This window comes from Aphis gossypii, chromosome X (assembly GCF_020184175.1).
Source record: "Aphis gossypii isolate Hap1 chromosome X, ASM2018417v2, whole genome shotgun sequence".
Taxonomy (NCBI): Eukaryota; Metazoa; Arthropoda; class Insecta; order Hemiptera; family Aphididae; genus Aphis; species Aphis gossypii.
This window is the reverse complement of record NC_065533.1, coordinates 33,785,822-33,807,276: the sequence shown is the minus strand read 5'-3', so window position 1 is coordinate 33,807,276 and position 21,455 is coordinate 33,785,822. Positions and strand designations below refer to the sequence as shown.

General features: G+C 27.0%; 2 protein-coding genes across 2 annotated transcripts; one reads left to right on the top strand and one right to left on the bottom strand.

The window, feature by feature from the left end:
* Positions 1 to 2,893: 2,893 nt before the first annotated feature.
* Positions 2,894 to 4,639, top strand: LOC126552073 (zinc finger protein 271-like). The gene is given in 3 exon segments (XM_050206553.1): positions 2,894 to 3,748; positions 3,751 to 3,792; positions 3,795 to 4,639. Coding segments are annotated over 3 exon segments (1,566 nt in total). The 5' UTR covers positions 2,894 to 3,030; the 3' UTR covers positions 4,601 to 4,639.
* Positions 4,640 to 16,661: 12,022 nt separating this feature from the next.
* LOC126552076 (uncharacterized) lies at positions 16,662 to 17,705 on the bottom strand. The gene is made up of 5 exons (XM_050206557.1): positions 17,590 to 17,705; positions 17,469 to 17,519; positions 17,323 to 17,385; positions 17,188 to 17,246; positions 16,662 to 17,101 (listed from the first exon to the last, which is right to left on the bottom strand). The coding sequence occupies exons 1-5, from the start codon at positions 17,654 to 17,656 to the stop codon at positions 17,027 to 17,029; spliced, it is 315 nt and encodes a 104-aa protein (XP_050062514.1). The 5' UTR covers positions 17,657 to 17,705; the 3' UTR covers positions 16,662 to 17,026.
* Between the last annotated feature and the right edge of the window lie 3,750 nt (positions 17,706 to 21,455).

Below are 21,455 nucleotides of genomic sequence, written 5' to 3'. Positions count from 1 at the left end.
ACTTAGTTATAAAAGAAAAAAATTTTATGATTTTTCAACTTCAAAATTACTTGCAAATTTTCGCGTTTTCGACAGATTTCGTAAAAATTTGAACTAAAAACGCTTATAAAAAAAAATTGTGACAAACGATTTTTAATTTCTTTTAGCTACATTAAAAACAACTCATAAGGAACCTTGTATTAAATTTTCAAATTTTTTTGGTCATCCAAAAATTTTTTATCGACACTTTAAAAAAAATTTCTCAAAAAAATCGAAAATTTCAGTGGTCTATAAATAACTCAAAAAAGTCAAAATATTTTGAAAATTTAACTATATACAGATACCACTGACATTAACATTTGGTGAAAATTTCAAGTATTTTCAGTGATTAGTTTTTGAATTACAACCATAAAAAAAATCGATTTGGTCGAAAACTGGATTTGCGTAACTTTTACCTCTATAATGCACCAAGGATATTCACTTTTACATCGGAAACCACCCCCATTGTTTGAAATTGGAGCATTATTTCGACTAGTTATGCTGTACACAGACACAAAAACAAAAAAAAAAAAAAACACACACACCATTGTAAAATCAATACATTCATCACTTCGTTCAGAATCTAAAACATACATCATTGTAAAATCAAAACAAACCAAATTCGCTATAATAACATAACTTTTAATATAGATTTAAGATCGTTTAAAATACTGTATTTTATTTTTAAATTACCGCAGTAATTTGTACATTTTGGTTTTGGCATACAGGAAAAAAATCATGCAAGTCATTTCATACCTTCATATATCCTGTACGAAAAACTATATCGTCAGCTCAGCACCACTCACCTAAATATTATGAATCGAATCCACAATTTATATTTACACATATCATAGTGATCGATGCTACTGATATGAAGTAGTATAGCGATATAATACGGGTATTATATGTTTTTATACGGACACACGAGTGTGCTACCTAATAATATAATATATTACTATCATAGCGAAGCGCAGCCGCAGGTCATGATAAATCTGATGACGTATTGAATCGAAATCACGAATTTTAAAAGAAGACGCCACGCCCGCACGACTCAAGCGGTCTTATAACTATATGTTGAAAATTTTCGTTCGGCAGGACCAATAAATTCTGTGCTGCTAGTTTTAACATTGGGGTGGATCGATCTATTATACAAAACTCAAAGGCGTAAGAACATAATCTGTGTTTTCGCATCGGTCTTTTGCGACAATATTAATTAATGGAGCCAAAAGCGCTTATGCGGATTAGCACTATTGTATATTAAACAGGAAAATGTATTAACTCGATTCACTAACCAGTGAACGATATTATTAACAGATTCCTCGCAAAAACGAACGAGTGAAAGTGTGTTCGTCCGCCACCATAAAAATAAAAGTCGATTCACTTTAATAGTGTTGAAATTAACAAAACGAAATCAATTATGCTGAACACAGTTATTGTAGCCATGTATAAATGAAAAATTATACTCTATATTCTATAATCTATATGTATAGTCTATTTTATCAATATACTCGTAATAATTTATATCTGGTATTGAACATCGTAAAATTTCTAAATGTCTTAATATACACACGAATGTAAATTTTATAAGTATAGCTTTAGACTATGTATTTATTATTAACAAAATAAATGACAATTAAAATGTATATTTTGAATGACTTTGTTTTTTTTTTGCTTTATATGCTCTCTGGCCCGTTAGATTTTAGTTTTCAAAAAATTGACCCTCTAGTAACTTAGTGTATAATACCAAATGTATAGAAGAAATTAGAAAATTAAAATTAATAATAGCACAGTTTATATCAACGAATACTGGATTATTTCTAAGTGTCAGTTAAAACAATGGATAGATAAAATAAACGACTGAAAAAGTTCTGGACAATTTGAAGAACTCGTCGGTGAGTTATTTTTCGAAAAAAATGTCACAGATATAATGTTCCAGGTGATGTGGAAAAAATAAGAGGAAATAACAATTGTTAATTTGTTTTTAAAAGGTTTTCTTGAGGAGTTTATCCTTCTTATCCACAGACAATTTTTAAAAGGAAAGATTGAGATATGTTTTCTAGGTTTGAGTTGTGTTATTTTTTACGAATCTGGGAATTGAAGTGATAGAACTACAGTCATTGAAACGGTTCCAATAGCAAAAACTTAAATATCAAAATCGGTAGCGTCCATAAACGTAGTATTTTCACTCAAGTAAATAGTGATAGTACTGCCACAATTTGAGTATTTCACTAATTAGAGCGAAACCACCAACAGGTCTGCCAAAGATAATGACTACTAATTTATAAAATAAAAATTAAATATGTATATTATTTTTAATGAAGAATTTTTAAAGTATATATGGTTATTATAAATCAACTATTGTTAATAATTTCGAGCTACAACACATCATAGTTAATAGGACCAAAAACATTAAATACATCAGTTGCAGCTCCTCAATTGCTATAAATCGTGTAAGTAACTAGCTCATCATTAAATAAAAAACAATATTAATATGATATATATACATAATTATGTATTTACATATAAATTAATTTTATATTGTTATTCTTTTTACAAACAATAAAATAAATGAAAAATAATATTATCAAATATTTTATGTTACATCCGATTTAGATTAACATAACAGTAATAATAATAATAATAATAATAATAATAAAATAAAATTTAATTCATAATATTTGATATTATAGGTACCTCGGTACGATAATAGTACCTATGTTTTATTATAATTTACTGATTCTCTTATAAATTTAGACGATTATAAACAATACTGGCTAAAAAACTTATCAATGTAAATAGGTTCTAATCGAAACATAACAGAACACTAAAGTTATTAGACGTAGTTATCGAAAAAAACATATAGGTTACCGATAACATAAAATATTTAATTAAACGTCGTCAAATTTAATTGTTATACTTATTGTACAACAATAACCGAAAATATATACATGTATTAGCAATATATGTGGTAGAATTGATATTCATATGTAAAAAACCGAAAAAATAAATATTATGGAACATCAAAAGATATACACAAAAGAGAAGCCATACCAGTGTGACGTTTGTGGCAAATCGTTTACTCACAGTAATAATCTGACAGCTCATAAGCGAATTCACACGGGAGAAAAGCCATACCAGTGTGACGTTTGTGGCAAATCGTTTACTCACAGTAATAATCTGACAGCTCATAAGCGAATTCACACGGGAGAAAAGCCATACCAGTGTGACGTTTGTGGCAAATCGTTTATTCAGAGCAATAGTCTGATACCTCATAAGCGAATTCACACGGGAGAAAAGCCATACCAGTGTGACGTTTGTGGCAAATCGTTTATTCAGAGCAATAGTCTGATAGCTCATAAGCGAATTCACACGGGAGAAAAGCCATACCAGTGTGACGTTTGTGGCAAATCGTTTACTCACAGTAATAATCTGACAGCTCATAAGCGAATTCACACGGGAGAAAAGCCATACCAGTGTGACGTTTGTGGCAAATCGTTTATTCAGAGCAATAGTCTGATACCTCATAAGCGAATTCACACGGGAGAAAAGCCATACCAGTGTGACGTTTGTGGCAAATCGTTTATTCAGAGCAATAGTCTGATAGCTCATAAGCGAATTCACACGGGAGAAAAGCCACACCAGTGTGACGTTTGTGGCAAATCGTTTACTAACAGTAATAATCTGATAGCTCATAAGCGAATTCACACGGGAGAAAAGCCACACCAGTGTGACGTTGTGGCAAATCGTTTACTAACAGTAATAATCTGATAGCTCATAGCGAATTCACACGGGAGAAAAGCCACACCAGTGTGACGTTTGTGGCAAATCGTTTATTCAGAGCAATAGTCTGATAGCTCATAAGCGAATTCACACGGGAGAAAAGCCACACCAGTGTGACGTTTGTGGCAAATCGTTTACTAACAGTAATAATCTGATAGCTCATAAGCGAATTCACACGGGAGAAAAGCCACACCAGTGTGACGTTTGTGGCAAATCGTTTACTAACAGTAATAATCTGATAGCTCATAAGCGAATTCACACGGGAGAAAAGCCACACCAGTGTGGCGTTTGTGGCAAATCGTTTATTCAGAGCAATAATCTGATAGCTCATAAGCGAATTCACACGGGAGAAAAGCCATACCAGTGTGACGTTTGTGGCAAATCGTTTATTCAGAGCAATAGTCTGATACCTCATAAGCGAATTCACACGGGAGAAAAGCCATACCAGTGTGGCGTTTGTGGCAAATCGTTTACTCATAGCAATAGTCTGATAGCTCATAAGCGAATTCACACGGGAGAAAAGCCACACCAGTGTGACGTTTGTGGCAAATCGTTTACTAACAGTAATAATCTGATAGCTCATAAGCGAATTCACACGGGAGAAAAGCCACACCAGTGTGGCGTTTGTGGCAAATCGTTTATTCAGATCAATAATCTGATAGCTCATAAGCGAATTCACACGGGAGAAAAGCCATACCAGTGTGACGTTTGTGGCAAATCGTTTACTCAAAGTAATGGTCTGACACTTCATCAGCGAATTCACACGGGGAATGAGCCGTCACCTATTTGCACCATGGTATAATTTAAGAATTATAATAATAAAGAAGTTACACGTTATACATATTAGCACCACTCTTCTTATTTTATTATTTGGATTTAAAGTAGGTATATTTAAATAATAAATATAAAAATAGAGTATTAATATCTTATACCATTAAATTATTAGATCGATTATTAAAATTACACACATTATTTTTTATAAAATCAATTCTAATTAAATAAAAATTATTTCATATTAATCAAGTTTTAAAATTATTACTTATTATAATACAATTTTATTAATAATAATAATAGTGTGTTTTTCAACAATGTCTCAGCCATAGTTTTCTTAAGTAAGTATGTTTTCAATCTTTTTAGTTTTTTAAGTATATTATGTTTAAGTGAAGGAATAGAGACGGATAACGTATAAAATATTTTTCAAATAAAATAGATAGGTATAAGGATATAATATATTAGTATCTATATTAGATATAATATAGTTATCCTACAATAATTTTCAACATCTAATGTTACATTTTTATCTGTTGATGGATTTGTACTATTGGTTTGTTTTTTACATAATCTTTTTACAGTCAATTCAAATTCAATTTTTTCAGCCATTTCCAAAATATATTTATTTAAAATTGTATTCTTTTAATGAAAATAATAATAAACGATATAGGCATATGTTTACTAATTAATTAATAAAATTGAACTATAGACACTACTTACTTTTAGTAATTATAAAACTTTTTACCTGTGTTTGAGAAAATATTTTTTAAATTCATTGGTACAATTACTGCTGATGGATTTTAATTCAGTTACAATATTAAACATATGAAAAAAAAAACATTAAAAATGTTTCCTAAGTATAAAACTATTCTTTTTAAAACATTACAAAAAAATTAAGTTATTAATATTACCTTTATAGTTAATAATACATATGTACAGTTATAAATTCAGAATCAATTGTTTTTATGTATAAACTATCATCTGTGGCTGATCCTGAAGAATCTTTCCAGTGTGAAATAATGACTAATGCTTCCATAACAGATTCAAACAATTCAAAAAATTCAACAAAATCGTGGACAGCATACCTAACTCGTGAAACACAGCCTTTTAAGTGTTTTTTCTTTAACATCTGTATCACTGTTTTTAATACATACCTCTAAGACATCATTTCTTTTGGTGTATTGAAAAAAAAATAAAACTATTAAATTAGGCTTAAACAATAATAAGTAGGTTTAAAGTTACTTGAACTTGAAACAGCCAAATTGAGAGAATGGGCTGCACAATGTACGAATAACACTTTTGGATATTGGATAGTTTGTACGAATTATGTGCTTGTACACCTTGTATTAGAATATAACCTTGCATATTACTCGCACCATCGTCCATCATACACGATGATACAGTATACACATGCCCTTATAAATTATTGCTATAAAAATTTTAATAATATTTTAACTTTTCTTAGCATTTATAGACAACTAAAAGCGTAGTTCAAATTTTTACGATATAGTATGTCAAAATCGCAAAAATTTGCAAGTAATTTCGTAGTTGAAAAATCATAAAATGTTTGTATTTATACCTAAAATTAAAAAGTTCAACAAGAAGTTTTCCATAAATTTTCTTTCAAATGTCTATAGAGAAAACTTAACGTATCATTATACGGAATATATTATGGGCTTTAGAATTTTAATTTTTTACAAAACCACGGAATGATTATAATTTACGCTCAAACGATTATTAACATTTTAATTTTTCAAAAAGTATAAGTCGTAAATACTTGAAAATGTCACTAATTAATAAGATTGGCATTTTCTTTGCATAATTTAATTTTCAAAATATTTCGCTTATTTTAATGCTCTTTATTGGCATTTGAAATATTCGTATTTGTTTAGCTTTTTTTTTATATAAATATCGATAACATTTTTTCGGCTGAGTCAAAATACTTTAAAACTTAATATATAGTTCTTCATAAGTGAGTCTTAAAGTGATTCAAAAATTATAAGAATACATAGTCACAATTTTTTTTTATTAGTATTTGAAGTTCAAATATTGACAAAAATTCGTCAAAATCATGAATATTTACAAATTATTTTGTAGTAAAAATCTATAAAACAATTTGTATATATGTAGCAAAGAGTTGAAAATTGAATACAAGATTTTTCATAAGTTTGGCTTACAACAAATATAAAAGAGCTTACATTTTAGGGTATTAAGGTCATTAAAACATAAACCACCTTTTTCACAAACCACTGAAAAATACGAGTACATCCTATTATGACAAATCTATCCGTTCAGAATCGTTTTTCGTACCTATACAATGATACCTATCGACTATTATTGGATTAAAATTTAACACTTCTATACATAATAATGATCTACATGGCACCTAATATACAGCAGAGTGATTCCCATTTCACCACACTTTTTTAGATTATTTTTATTTCAGTTTGAATTACCTACTCATGTCATAAACCTTGCAGTGTTAAAATTTCAAGTTTTTGGACTGATCAAAGAATATATTTTTGTCCACATTTATAGATAAGAAAAAATCAAAATCAAAAATGTCTTTTATATAACTCAAAAGGAGTCAAAATAATTTGAAAACTTTACCAATTTATTCTAGTATAAAAATGTTGTGAAAAATATCTACAGTTAATCGTTTTTGAGTTACACCAGAAAAAAACAAACAAAATCAAATATATCAGCTTAACCGGTATTGTTTAAAAATTTCCATTTTACCTTTATTTTTATTTTGTTTTCCTGATTATTTTAAAACATACTATGAATTTTGTAGTTTTGACCTCTGGAAGTACCATATATTATATTCAACTTGCTACTAGGCACACAGGAATCACCATTAAACTTGAAAATCTAGCACTTTTACTGCTCCAATAAAAGATGATGACAGAAGCAAAATAAAACACACATAATAAATCAATACATTAATAATTTCTTCACTCAGAATTTAAAACATTGAATATTAAAAGAAAAGCCTGAGTAATCTTTGTTATTTAATTCTACTATGAGGATAAGTATCACAAATGACTGTTAACATTGTCTCCGCTAAACTTGAAAAAACACTTTTAGCTATATAGAAGGTTTTGAGTAAACTTTCACATTGAGTAGGTCACTGTGCGCATTTGTTAAATCAGAATTCAATGATAAATCATTGTACACGAAAACACAATGTTACGTTTTATAAAATATACTATATTTTTAATACAAACATAATCACTATTAATGTAATAATATGGTCGATTGAGCACATTTTTCGAAATATACTAAATATCACTTACACGAATCAATACGACAATACCGATGTATCGCAATATATAACGGTAAGAATTGATTCGTTTCTCGTATTGTAAATAACAGTTTAAAATTGGTTTAAATATTTTTAAAATTACATTGTCTGAAGTGTATGGAAAATAATGATATTAGGTATGTGACTTTAACAGTTCCCTACGATAACTAATTTTAAAATATTCGAATATTTCAGCATTTATTGACCTATTACGAATAACAATAAATATTTTTAATTAAAATCAATATATTATATTCCTTTGTGGACAAGGTGAGCTGTAAGGAAATTTTTGGGTACTGCCCGATTTCTATAGGCTATTATGTAATGAAAAGTATACGTTTCGAGGATAATAATACAGAATTGCTCAGTCTAGCTCGGGTATTGTAAATTATACAATAGTTTTTTGACTTATTTAATTCTTGCCTTATTTATAATACAAAGTTTTAATCAGATGTGTATTATTTTCATTAAATAATATATATATACATTATACATATTATATTTTGATTTTCCATTTTGATTCAATTTAAACACTGCAGAAATACTTTTACAGCACATATTTATAACATTACAACATTATTCACGATTGAACTGAACAAATAATAATGCATATTTCATACCAACAATAGTAATGCGTTTGCAAACGTAATGTGATTAGTACAATTTTAAAGCACAATATTACAAAAAAAATATAATAACAATCTCTTAAAGTTTAAAATGTAAAACCTACTTACCGGTCATTAAATTGATGAATACTCACTAATATTATTTTTATAAGCTCATAAACTGTACTAATCTTGTAAATGAAAATAATCTTGACGCGATGATAATTTATAAAAGTTTGTAATAGTTGTATACTATATTATAAATGTAGAAATGACATTTTTTTTTAATACAAACTGAATAAACGAACAACAGTTTCATATTACTTATCATAATATATTATTTACTGCATTATTACTACTTTGTAAAAATACGTTTATGCTACGCCAGTCAATACGTACTCAATTAACGGGGAACATTGTACATATTTTGTAAGTTTAAACTCTTTAAAGTTGGTTTTTTAATAAAATAAAATTTATTTATCGCTTTCATTTATGATTAAAGTTACATCGTTTTGTTTATCGCGGACAAAGAATAAAATACTTTGACCGGCAATATGTTACCCGGCCTGGGCAAATTATTATATTATCGAGTTGTTCCAAAATGGCGAAATACCGGGAAATGTATCAGATTTCCTGTCACATAAAATATTTATAAAATAATAAATACCTGTTAAAGAGCGTTATACCAGGAGTCGTAAATCAGCAATTTTTCGTCTTGCTATATAGGCAAACCCGAAATTATACTCAATAGACGCGAATACGCAATATGCTCACCAAGTATTACGATCTGAAATACATAAGTAGCGGTTTTTTTTTTAGATTTATCGCATCGTCGGAGTACCCCATTTTCTCTGTATACTCGTAAATGCTTATTGTAACGTGTAAAAAAAAAAAAAACCAAAGATTTCAATACCGTTGATAAATTTATTATTATAAGAGTAATACGTTAAAAACTCGCTACCATCGTGAACTCGTGTTTTGAAAACGCTGAAAACAATATTTCTTTGTACGCGTATTCCACAAGCTAGGACTACATTTAATAGCATAATGTAGTACCCTGCAGTGGTGCAACTATTAATAGTCAGTGAGGGGTGTTTTGGGTGTCTGGACACCGCCATTGAATCATGTTTTCGTAAAATGTATTTAATGGTTTGTGTCGAGGTAAGCGTACGGCAAACCAAAAATGAAAAAGCAAGCCTATTTATGATATAAAATATGAGAAACGGTATACGCCTGCTTCACTTGTAGAAATGTACAACACATTATAATAATATAAACACTGTAGGTACATTATATTATTTTCATTTAGATAAAAATATTAAAATTTCACTTTAAAAATAAACTACAGCTGCAATGTATGAATAAATGGATGGAAGAGTATTATGCTATTGAAAACGTATCAATATAACATGTTCCTTAAACTTCTTTCGAATTATTTATTGTCAAATACTTCTCGTCGTTTACTTGTAGCCATATTATAATATATTAATATCGACGTCCATACATTGAGTAGTACTGTTTTACTAATGATACTTTGTTGGAAATCTAATAAAAATAAAAGTAGTGTGGAATAATCGAGTCCGATGTTTGTTATGACTACATTGCCATCATACATTATAATATTATTATCATTAATGAAAATATGTATTATATTAAATGAATGGAATAAATTAATCTAAAAATATAAGCACTTTTTTTTTGTTACTGATCAGCGTTTAATCATACCTCATGTATATTTAACAGTCTTGTACCTACTATATGAAACAGTTAATAATCTGCTCACGATTAATAGAAACAATTAAACAATCAACACAACGATAAAAACCTACGATCATACTATAGCATATTATTTTAAAACAAGCATATTTTTTAACGCTGTTTTAAATAAAGTTTCTCGTGTCAATACCCTACAGCCTTCGGGATTACAAGCATAAAATTATATTAATCGGCCCTGCGAGAAACTATTTATGATCTGATGATAATATAATCCAGTCACGTAGGAAAACTTTTGTAAGTCTTAGCGATACAATTTATATTACATATACATATATTACATGCAATGGAACCGCTAATATAATAATAAAAACAAAAAAACCTTGACCAATAGCTCAAAAGAAACAATACGGCTGTTATCAGAGTCAGCACTCACGATTAGCATCGATGGACAATGGTATATATACTTATTATACAAATGACAACTATTAGCAAGCGCATTTTATGTGTGCTTAAAAGTTAAAACACTCGTATGGAAAGTGTATAATAGATTGAACGAACAATCTGCATATAAAGACCACGCAAAATGGAATGGAGCAGTATAGTGGTACGACAGTCGTGTAATCCAAAGTATAGACACAATGACGTCTACGGAGTTGACAGTAATAATTAAATACAATGAATTGCTAACGGTTGGCCTAAAATCGTGTGTATAGTTACATCTGCGTATGAGCGACGAAAAACGCTTTTGATTTCAATAAATTAACGAATTTTGATGTTATTTGTGTCACATAAAATTAAATAAAAGATCATTATATAATCTGCGCAATCTAGATAGTGCTTGCAAAAATTTTAATAGATAAATTTCATCACAGTTATGAAAACAAACATAAAGTAAAATAAAAATATGTAAGCTAAATAATTATAAGTAATTGTAGGTAGGTAACCTGAATGCTCTTGTGTATAAACGACGAGTAAATGAGTTATATGTTAGTTAATAATAAAACAAGTAAAAATCAGAAATGTCATAATGCATTTTAAATAATCCACGTTATTTATTCACATTTTATGTATCTAACATAACTATATTGTAAGCTCGGTAAATTTATCAGACGATTTTTAACAATTAAAATTGAAAATGTCGTGCGGATTATTTTTGCTTTGATTTTTGTCACGAGTTTCATACACATTTAAACGTACGCCTACTAATGGCTCAAATTACAAGTATTAAAATTGCTAGAAATATGTAATTTGTTCCTATTTTAATTGGTATTTTTCTACTTTTTGCAGATACTTACCTACCTGTACTACTTGATTTTTTCCCGTTTTGAATCGGACTTAAAATATTTATTTAAAAAAAAAAATAACAAAATATTAGCCCATCCTTAGGTATTTATATAATTATATTATATTGACAGTATACCATTTTTATACTTGTTCACAAAACAACTATGTATCCTGTAGCAGTTTCACTTGTTATGGGTATCTATTTGTTTTGTTACAGACAGCCTTGTATAGTCATTAGACATCATATTATACTGTAAGCTGTATGTATTTAATTAAAGATACCTATATAGACTTTTTTTTTTAGTTTAGTGGTTAGTATGCTAAAAAGTAATTTTTAGTAACTTTTCGTTGTTTCGACTTTTTTTTTTTAAATTTTTTAATGATCGAATTCGGGACACTACTTATGTACAAAATATCATGGCTACCTAGACGAATGCATCGAGTATGATTTCTAAACTTCTATAGCAGTTCGTGTAAACCGTGAAGTTGTTAATTATAAAGCTTAATACTATATAATAGCAATATTATAACTACAACTGTATAATATATACAAGTACAAATGAGAAGTACTCAAATACCTAGGGTAACACGTTTTCCTTTAACTTTAACCGACCTTTTAATTTGTGAAAGGAGGTATAATAAGTACATAAAATACACAAAGCATAAATACATATTTAGTTCATTTATGAACTGTAATAATAATAACAATAATATGTCTATAGTGTCTACATTAGTATGTTATTATAAATTAATGTTTAACCGTACATGAAATGTCACAAATTTCGTGTCAATAGTGCCGATAACAATATTAATCGAAATAACAAACAATGATTAGAAACTTGTACGTTGTTCGTCAGAATAAACATCATTCACGGTACATCGCTGTAAGGCGAGAATAATAATAATAATAATAATAATAGAAGAAAAAACAATTACCTAATATAAACCAGCTCGACAGCGCCTTTTAATCAAACAGAAATTAACCCCACGGCGCGGCACAAACATAATTACGATCCATTAAAATAAACTGCACTTGCATTTTTTACAACACTAATTAAATTTTAACCTCACTGTTATATTACAGTATCTTATCATAAATTTGAACCGAGTTGTGAACCCACAATACTGCAATAATTATACAGGTATACACCAATCTATTATCTTCACATATAAACATATTACCATGCCTGTTATTTATAGACCTACCAGTGTAATATTTACGTAAAAAGCACGGGTAAACGTCGATTTTTGCACAGTGGCATCTCCAACCTGATTAAAAAAAATTACATAGCGTGTGCTAATACATTCCCGCAACGTCGTAAAGAACGTCATAATAGTGAAAAATCAATATTTTTATAAGGTTTTCTGAGAGTAATCATTATAAAATTAAATGTAAAAATATATATATTTTGTGAAGTCGAGTAAAAATACTAAAAATTGATTAAGCATTAAAGCTGTTGGAGATTTTTGATTTTCTTAAAATGAATGATTACATTAGCGAATTACAAAAGTATAGCTTAAATCAAACCATTACCTATCTTTTAATGCTGAAATTCAAAAAATGTATAATATCATATTGAAAGATATTTAGAAAAATGTAATTAACTAATGAGTATAAACAAATAGTATAATAGTACTTTTTAAAATAAAATAATAGAAGGCCTTTCAAACACTTCTAAAAGTTTAAAATTATTAAGTTTATAACAAGATGACATTCAAATATATTTGTTAATTTAATGATAAACCATTTGTAATTACCTGAAAATTAATATTATATTAAATTGAAATCTTGCCAAACTGACATAGTCAGTATTTTATAATATTTTCTAGATTCAAACGTATTTTACTGAAAGTATACCAAAATGTACAAATTACTGCGGTAATTTAAAAATAAAATACAGTATTTTAAACGATCTTAAATCTATATTAAAAGTTATGTTATTATAGCGAATTTGGTTTGTTTTGATTTTACAATGATGTATGTTTTAGATTCTGAACGAAGTGATGAATGTATTGATTTTACAATGGTGTGTGTGTTTTTTTTTTTTTTTTGTTTTTGTGTCTGTGTACAGCATAACTAGTCGAAATAATGCTCCAATTTCAAACAATGGGGGTGGTTTCCGATGTAAAAGTGAATATCCTTGGTGCATTATAGAGGTAAAAGGTTACGCAAATCCAGTTTTCGACCAAATCGATTTTTTTTTATGGTTGTAATTCAAAAACTAATCACTGAAAATACTTGAAATTTTCACCAAATGTTAATGTCAGTGGTATCTGTATATAGTTAAATTTTCAAAATATTTTGACTTTTTTTGAGTTATTTATAGACCACTGAAATTTTCGATTTTTTTGAGAAATTTTTTTTAAAGTGTCGATAAAAAATTTTTGGATGACCAAAAAAATTTGAAAATTTAATACAAGGTTCCTTATGAGTTGTTTTTAATGTAGCTAAAAGAAATTAAAAATCGTTTGTCACAATTTTTTTTTATAAGCGTTTTTAGTTCAAATTTTTACGAAATCTGTCGAAAACGCGAAAATTTGCAAGTAATTTTGAAGTTGAAAAATTATAAAATTTTTTTCTTTTATAACTAAGTTTTGAAAATTTGGTACAAGGTTTTCCATACATTTTTCTTCAAATATCTGTAAAAAAAACTCTACCGGATTCAGACAAAAAATTTTTATGAGTGTTTGAAATTTAAATTTTTACAAAAACCGCGTTAAATAACAGTTTAGCCTCAAATGATTTTTGATATTTGTTATTATTCAAAAAGTATAAGTCGTAGATACTTGAAAATTTTACCAGTTATTAAGATTCGCGTTTTCTTTACGTGATTTAATTTTCAAAATATTTTTAATTTTTTTGAGCTATTTATAGACAACTGAAATTTTCAATTTTTCTGAAAATTGTTTTTTTATGTGTCGATAAAATCTTTTTGGCCCTATAAAAATACTTGTAAATTTTATACAAAGTTCCTCATATGTTATTCTTATAGTGATTAAAAAATTATAATAATACATAGGCACAATTTTTTTTTATTAGCATTTGAAGTTCAAATTTTGAATAATCTATAAACGGTGAGTTCATGGATAATATCAGCTTAGTCCGTGGTTTGAACCACGAATTAAAATATAGTGGATACCCAACGACCTATACAAACAACCATTTTTCTGGGACCCAAATTGACTCGCTAAAACAGCTGTTGCAAACTACACCTAGCACTTGTAATCATATTAGTGGCGACTTTTTTCAAGATAATTTACCGTCAACGTTTAATTTCCACGAATTAAATTAATTAATAAAACTTCTAGGAAATATATATATTATATAATTCAATTCCTGATTACAACGACATTAATATATTTTGAATTCCCTTGAAGCGCTAGTAGTCCTTTGTACATGAAAAGTCACTTTGGGAGCTCCTTATCACCTCTCGTTGGGTATCCAGTATATTATTTTAATTTGTGGTTTGAACATTATAATCTATACAATGGTACCAATATGTAATTTAAAATTTTCGAAAATAATGTTATATTATTACACATTTATAGTAAGTTTATACATTATAGGTGATAGAGTACTATTATTATATAGTAGTAGTATTACTCTATGTTATAGGTACGTGATATTTGAATATTTCACTGACAGTCGCTATGCTCAAATTATTTTTATAGTGTACCTACATTGTGATTATCAAAAATCAAAATATTTAGTTAATTGTAATGGTATATTCATAGACTTATAATATTATATTATATTAATATAATAACCTATAATACCTCTCATTTCGTCAAGGTATGTTTACTTTTTAAATTTTAATTTGTTTAATAGTGGTTTCTGGTAATCTGGTTGTGAATCGAATATTAATTGTAGCCTGCACATGTGATTTTTTTATTTTATTATTATTATTTTTTTTTTCATTGAAATTGTTTTGTCGAAATAAAATATATTTTGGCCAATAAATTATAAATTTCCTACTCCAACCGATGTGATTATGGGCAACTTTACTATGGACTAGACATTTCAATGCAATAATTGAAATAGCACAATGTATAGGTAAGTATTATTAACAATGTTATACTGTTTTCGGCGAGAACTTTATTGGTATACACTGAGAGTTACAATTTTTGACACATTTGTCTTTGACTTACTCATTAACATAATTCACCTACATTTTCAGGTCCTATAACCCTGAGGAAGCAGATTTAAAAAAGTGTATTTATTTATTAGTGCATGTCTGCATACGTTATGCTGGCTAGCATATCTGCCTGCTTCAACCAGCAACTCATTCACAACCAACTAGTCAACGTATAATAAGAACAGGTACTATAAAATTTTGTAATTTTTATAGGTAGAATTTTTTTTTTTTTAATGATCCATGATGAATGTAGGTAGATAGGTAGGATGTAAAAAAAAAAAAAAAAACTAAAACGATTTTTTTATTTTTATAATAATTTTAATAATTATATTTAATTATTAAAAAGATATTAGCCGGACCTCCTGGTCCTCCTCCACCTCCATATGACTTTCTTGTTTGTTCTACAACAGAATTAGATAATATTTTGTATTTACTATAGTTTTATGAATAGTGTATATGTGATAGGCATATAGTCAAATCAGACATTTTATTAAATTACATTTTTGTATAATTTCACTATCATCACTAATGGTTTTTTTTTTATATAATATATAAATTAATTAGTACCTAATAATTAATAGAAAATATCGTTATATTTTTAATTTCTTAAAATCATTTAACTAAATGTCTAGACTGGTAGTGAAATTGAATAAAAAATGAACTTATTTGACTAATTATCATTTAGTAAAATGCTTAGTTTGACTATGACATAATATTTTTAATAAACTTATTCTTCAGTGTATACACATATTCTTTAGTGGTACACTATTGTGGTGTTTGAAGTTGATAGTTATCCTATTTTTTTTTTTTTTATGAACATCAGTGATATTCAGAATTTTTTTTGGGAGAGAGGGTGGTTGTTTAGTTACATTACAAAAAAAATCCTTAATAAATACACATTTAATGTTTGGTTGCAAATATTTGAGAGTCTGAATGTAGTGTCTGAATGTGAATGTATTTTGATATTGTGTGATTATGAAAACCAAAAGTGAGCCATTTTAGTTATTTCAATCATGGGCGTCCATAGGTAACATTTTGGGGGGGGGGGGTGTCAAAATAAAAAAAATTCTCAAATGTAAGTTAATAAAGATAATAATAATATTATGGTAATATTTATTGAGCTACAAGTCCATAATATTTTTTGTCCAGGGGGGCAAGTGCCCTATCTTGCCCCCCCCCAATGGGCGCCCATGATTTCAATTGAATTGCAATATCAATAATTGCACTATCATATACTTATTATTTAATTAACTATAGAGTAATTTAATATTTCCTGAAGTTTGAACTTTTCTCTTGGATATTCCACTGATAAATAAATTAAATGAAGACATGGTTTGATTATAATTAACAGGAACTTAGTATAAATATTATTGTATTTAAATATTCGATATGTGCATAGTGATATTTAAGTATTAAAAAAAAAAAAAACTTACCAGTTCTTTTTTTTTTGAATCAAGGACCGCTCGCAGGTCCTTGGTTTTTGTTTTCTAAAATTTAAAAAATTGTATTATTAAAATAATCATATTCAAATTGCACCTAGTCAGAAAACTGTTTTATTGAATTCAATAATTACCGGCTTTTCATTTCGCCACCAGCATTGGCCTCTGTGGCCGACATTGCATATATCACATTCTGATTTAAACAACAAAATACATGTTAATTATTGCTTAATTAATTAAAATTTAATATCCAATATAGGTATACTAACTTTTATTTTTATTGGCCTGTTTTCGGCATTTGCCGAAATGTTTTTTTTTGCATGTCTTACATTCTTAAAAAAAAAAAAAAAATTAAATAAATTAGGTATGTGAAATTAATCACATAGCATACTCAATAGGTATACAATATACATACTTGGTTTTTTATTATTTTTTTTTATTTTGTCAACATTTTGTTGATTGTCATCTAAAAAAAAAAAAAAAAAAAATAGAAATTAATCAGTTTGAAGTTAAATAATTTACTTTTTCATGCTTACTATTTTTTTTTTCTTCGTTTATGGGGGCAGCACCCCCATAATAGTAGTTATTGACAATTGTAGACATCTATATAATACATAAATAACTATATTAAATATATAATTTCAAAGTTGATATTGTTAATAAATTATAAATCATTTAAGGTCCACAAATTTTGAATGATGGTATTTTGTTTAGCATATGAATAGAGTTAAGATCATAAAAATAAAATAATTAGGTATCTACATAAGATAATAAATATATTTTTTATCTAATCATCTTGATGAGATAATACATACATTTAAATAAAACTCCCTAAATAATGCTTATTTAATTTATTTTTATTATAAAATTAATTTAATTTCATGAAAATTACATCAATATTTTTTAAATTATTCATAATAAAAATTAATAATAAATTAAATGTGCATTGGGGCATTGATATTTTATATTTTGTAGTTTCATTATTTCATTACTGTACAATAGTATTTCAGTACATAAATAAATGGTTGTATAAAAAGAAACATTGATGTGTATTTATTAAAATAAACACATGATTGTATGATATGTGATTAATATTTATAATACCAAAAGAAGTATGTAGACAATACAGGAAAAAGTAATCTATATAATTTTAAAAGATGACCGTTGTTTTTTATTTACATATTATACAAAAAAAGTATGTATAATGCTTAACAGTGTGTACTTATCGTGAGTTAATTTAATTGTTGGGCAAGGGATCCCGTACAGGTATTCATGACATCAGTGACAATGTCACACAAATATATCTTATTGGATAATATTTTGAGATTAAAATTAGTAAAATGAATGAACTGAGTATAAAATACAAATTACTATGTCTATACTATTTTGAAAGATATTTAAATCAGTGGTTTAATTTTTTTTGACACTGTGAACTACTTTGAGAACTTTCGATACGTCACAGACCACTATACATTTTAGATTTTATTTATTCTCATAGCCAAGAATCAATTTTTTACACATATTAGAATTTAGGTTATGAATAAATAAAATATAGTGAAATTCCTTATAGCTTATATATTATAATAATAAATAATAATAATATATAATATAATATAATATAATACATAATAATAATAATGTTTGTTATTGTTCAAGTTTAAGTAAAAGTTTTACATTTATCAACAATTTAACACAAATTACTATTATTAAAAAAATGTATATTGTATTATTATTTTTATCAAAAGTAAATTAAAATTATAAAAATACGTTAATGTGATTTTTGGGCTTGTATTTCCTTTACTAATAAAGATATTAAATTAATATAATTAATATAAAATTAAAATATTTGTTTAAATTTTGTAGGTAGGTATGGTTTGCGGACCATAGGTTGGTGGGAACCTCTGATTTAAGTATACTATGGTATATGTATATGATGGGTTTCAAACACATTTAGTTACAGAAATTATTAAAAGCATTTGTATTTTCCAATTTTATTTAGGAATTTAAATTATAATGATTTATAAATATTATTTTTAATAAATCCTATTCTATTATTTTTTCTTTTATAACTTCAATATAATAGGTACTAAAAATAAAATATAATTTTAATCCTGAACTGGTTCATAAAACGTCACTCCGATGTAAATTTGTTCAAGAATTACTTACGACTGCAAATCTTATGAAACATTTTTTAAACATCGCAAATTATATTATGCATTTAAAAAAATTCTAATTGTTTGTGTACTAATATTACTTATCCAGTAAAAAAATAAAATATAAATATAAAGTTACGTCAATATTGTACTTACATTTGCTATTTGAATATAATTTTTTGTTACTGTGATGTTGCTTGAACGTTGAGTCAAACTCGAATGGTCCAAATAGTCCAATTATTTTCGTAATTTAACGTGTGTGCCAAAATCGGAAGTTTATCTCTACTGATAAATGTCTCAGGTACCTATCCTTGACAATTTATTTTTTTTTTTTAATTAGTTATCATTACCTATCGTAATTTATTGCCTGTACTCGCTGTATAATTTTACCAGTTTTCTACCGATGCTGTTCGGTGTGGGTCTAAGTCATAGATACTATTCATTGTTATATCTAATGTTTTGGCCTTTTGAAATTCCAGCCGTCGTATTACTAATTGGTGACACGCGCGACGAAATATCAAAATACATTTCTTTTGGATTTTTGAAATTGTAATCGTTATCTTAGTAATTGCTGACACGCGCAACAAAATATCAAAATACTTTTTTTTCTATACCTTCCTTTCTACCTATAGTTATTGGCAACAACTATTCGATTATATATTTTATTTTAAATTCTGTAAATTCTGATTTAGTGTGTTTTTAGCAATCGATGTGAAAGGGACTTGTTTTCATACACATTTATATATCTAATAAATACATTGTTTTTCTGGTGAGTAACTACTAACTACTTAAGTTTATAATCTTAATATCTACCTAGTAGGTTGGTACATACTACATAGGTGCAGTGGTATGTTTACGGGAGGTGATCCGAAAGATATATCATGTTTTAGATCCATACTTTGATTTTGAATGAAATTTATTTAATATTATTATTTGTATATTGTTTGGGCCTCTTCTTCTGTTTTAATAATATTGTAGCCTATAGTAGTGGAGCTTGCTTAATTGTAAATATCAGTTTGCGTTGGTATTTAAAGCTTGATAATACTACACAAAAATCATATTATAATTATAATTTGGTCTCCATATTATGTTTTTTTATAAATTATTTATAACTATAGATTTATACAAATTATTATAAGTTTATATGCTTCAATAATTTTCAAATGCTAAACTGAATATTATGCTCAGTAAAAAAAATTGTGAATCGATGTTTTTAGAAACGTCACGAGTCATATTTTAGATTCTGAACGAAGTGATGAATGTATTGATTTTACAATGGTTTTTTTTTTTTTTTTTTGAAATTGAGATATTAGTAAAAACGTATATACCTACTATAATAGTCATATCATGTGTTTTTGAGTGAAAAACCCGACTTTATAGGTGTAGTATTATTAGTATAGGTGTATGATATATTTTAATAAGTACTTTTTCTTAAATTAATTTATTTTTCAAAAATATTTATATTCTACAGTTTTTATCAATTATCCAAAAGCTTTAAATAATTGACTCATGACGTTTTTGCAATCATCGGATTCGTATATATATATTATATATATATTATATTAGTACCTATGTCAAGAATTTCCTTATGTATGAGAATAATTTTTTTCGTTTATCAAGTTGTGTAGTGTGTATTTACATTGTACATTTTATGAATACAGCAATTAACTAAAAGTTAATCGCTGAAGAAAAGTCCGTTTTAAAAAAAGTTTGACAAAAAGTCCGGATTCAGTTTTTATAGTCGGACAAAAATTCTTAGCACATTATTTAGTTTCTAACAAAAACTCGGAAAATACAAAATATTCTTTATAACTAATATTTTTTTTTCTATTTTCTTATTCTTATTATTTCGTATAACTAAAAAAAATAAAACGGAAATCTACTATAGTTAATTACCTATGTATTATATTATATTAAATATCTCTTAGATCGTATATGATCTAAATTCTAAGATATATCTATCGCTATGATATGTGGCTGTATGTCTACATGTTAGCTACCATAAAATTATATTATGTACCTACAAACAATAATCAATATTACCACGATTATTATATAAAAGAACAAACATTATATAGATCTAGATTCTAGATAAATACATGTAGGTATATAAAATACCTATTAAAATTGATTAAAATGGATAATAAATTATACAATTATAAATGAAAATTTAATAGAATAATTTGTATTTTCGGACTTTTTGTTTGTCCGACACTAAACATGTGTTCGGACTTTTTTCCATAGACTTT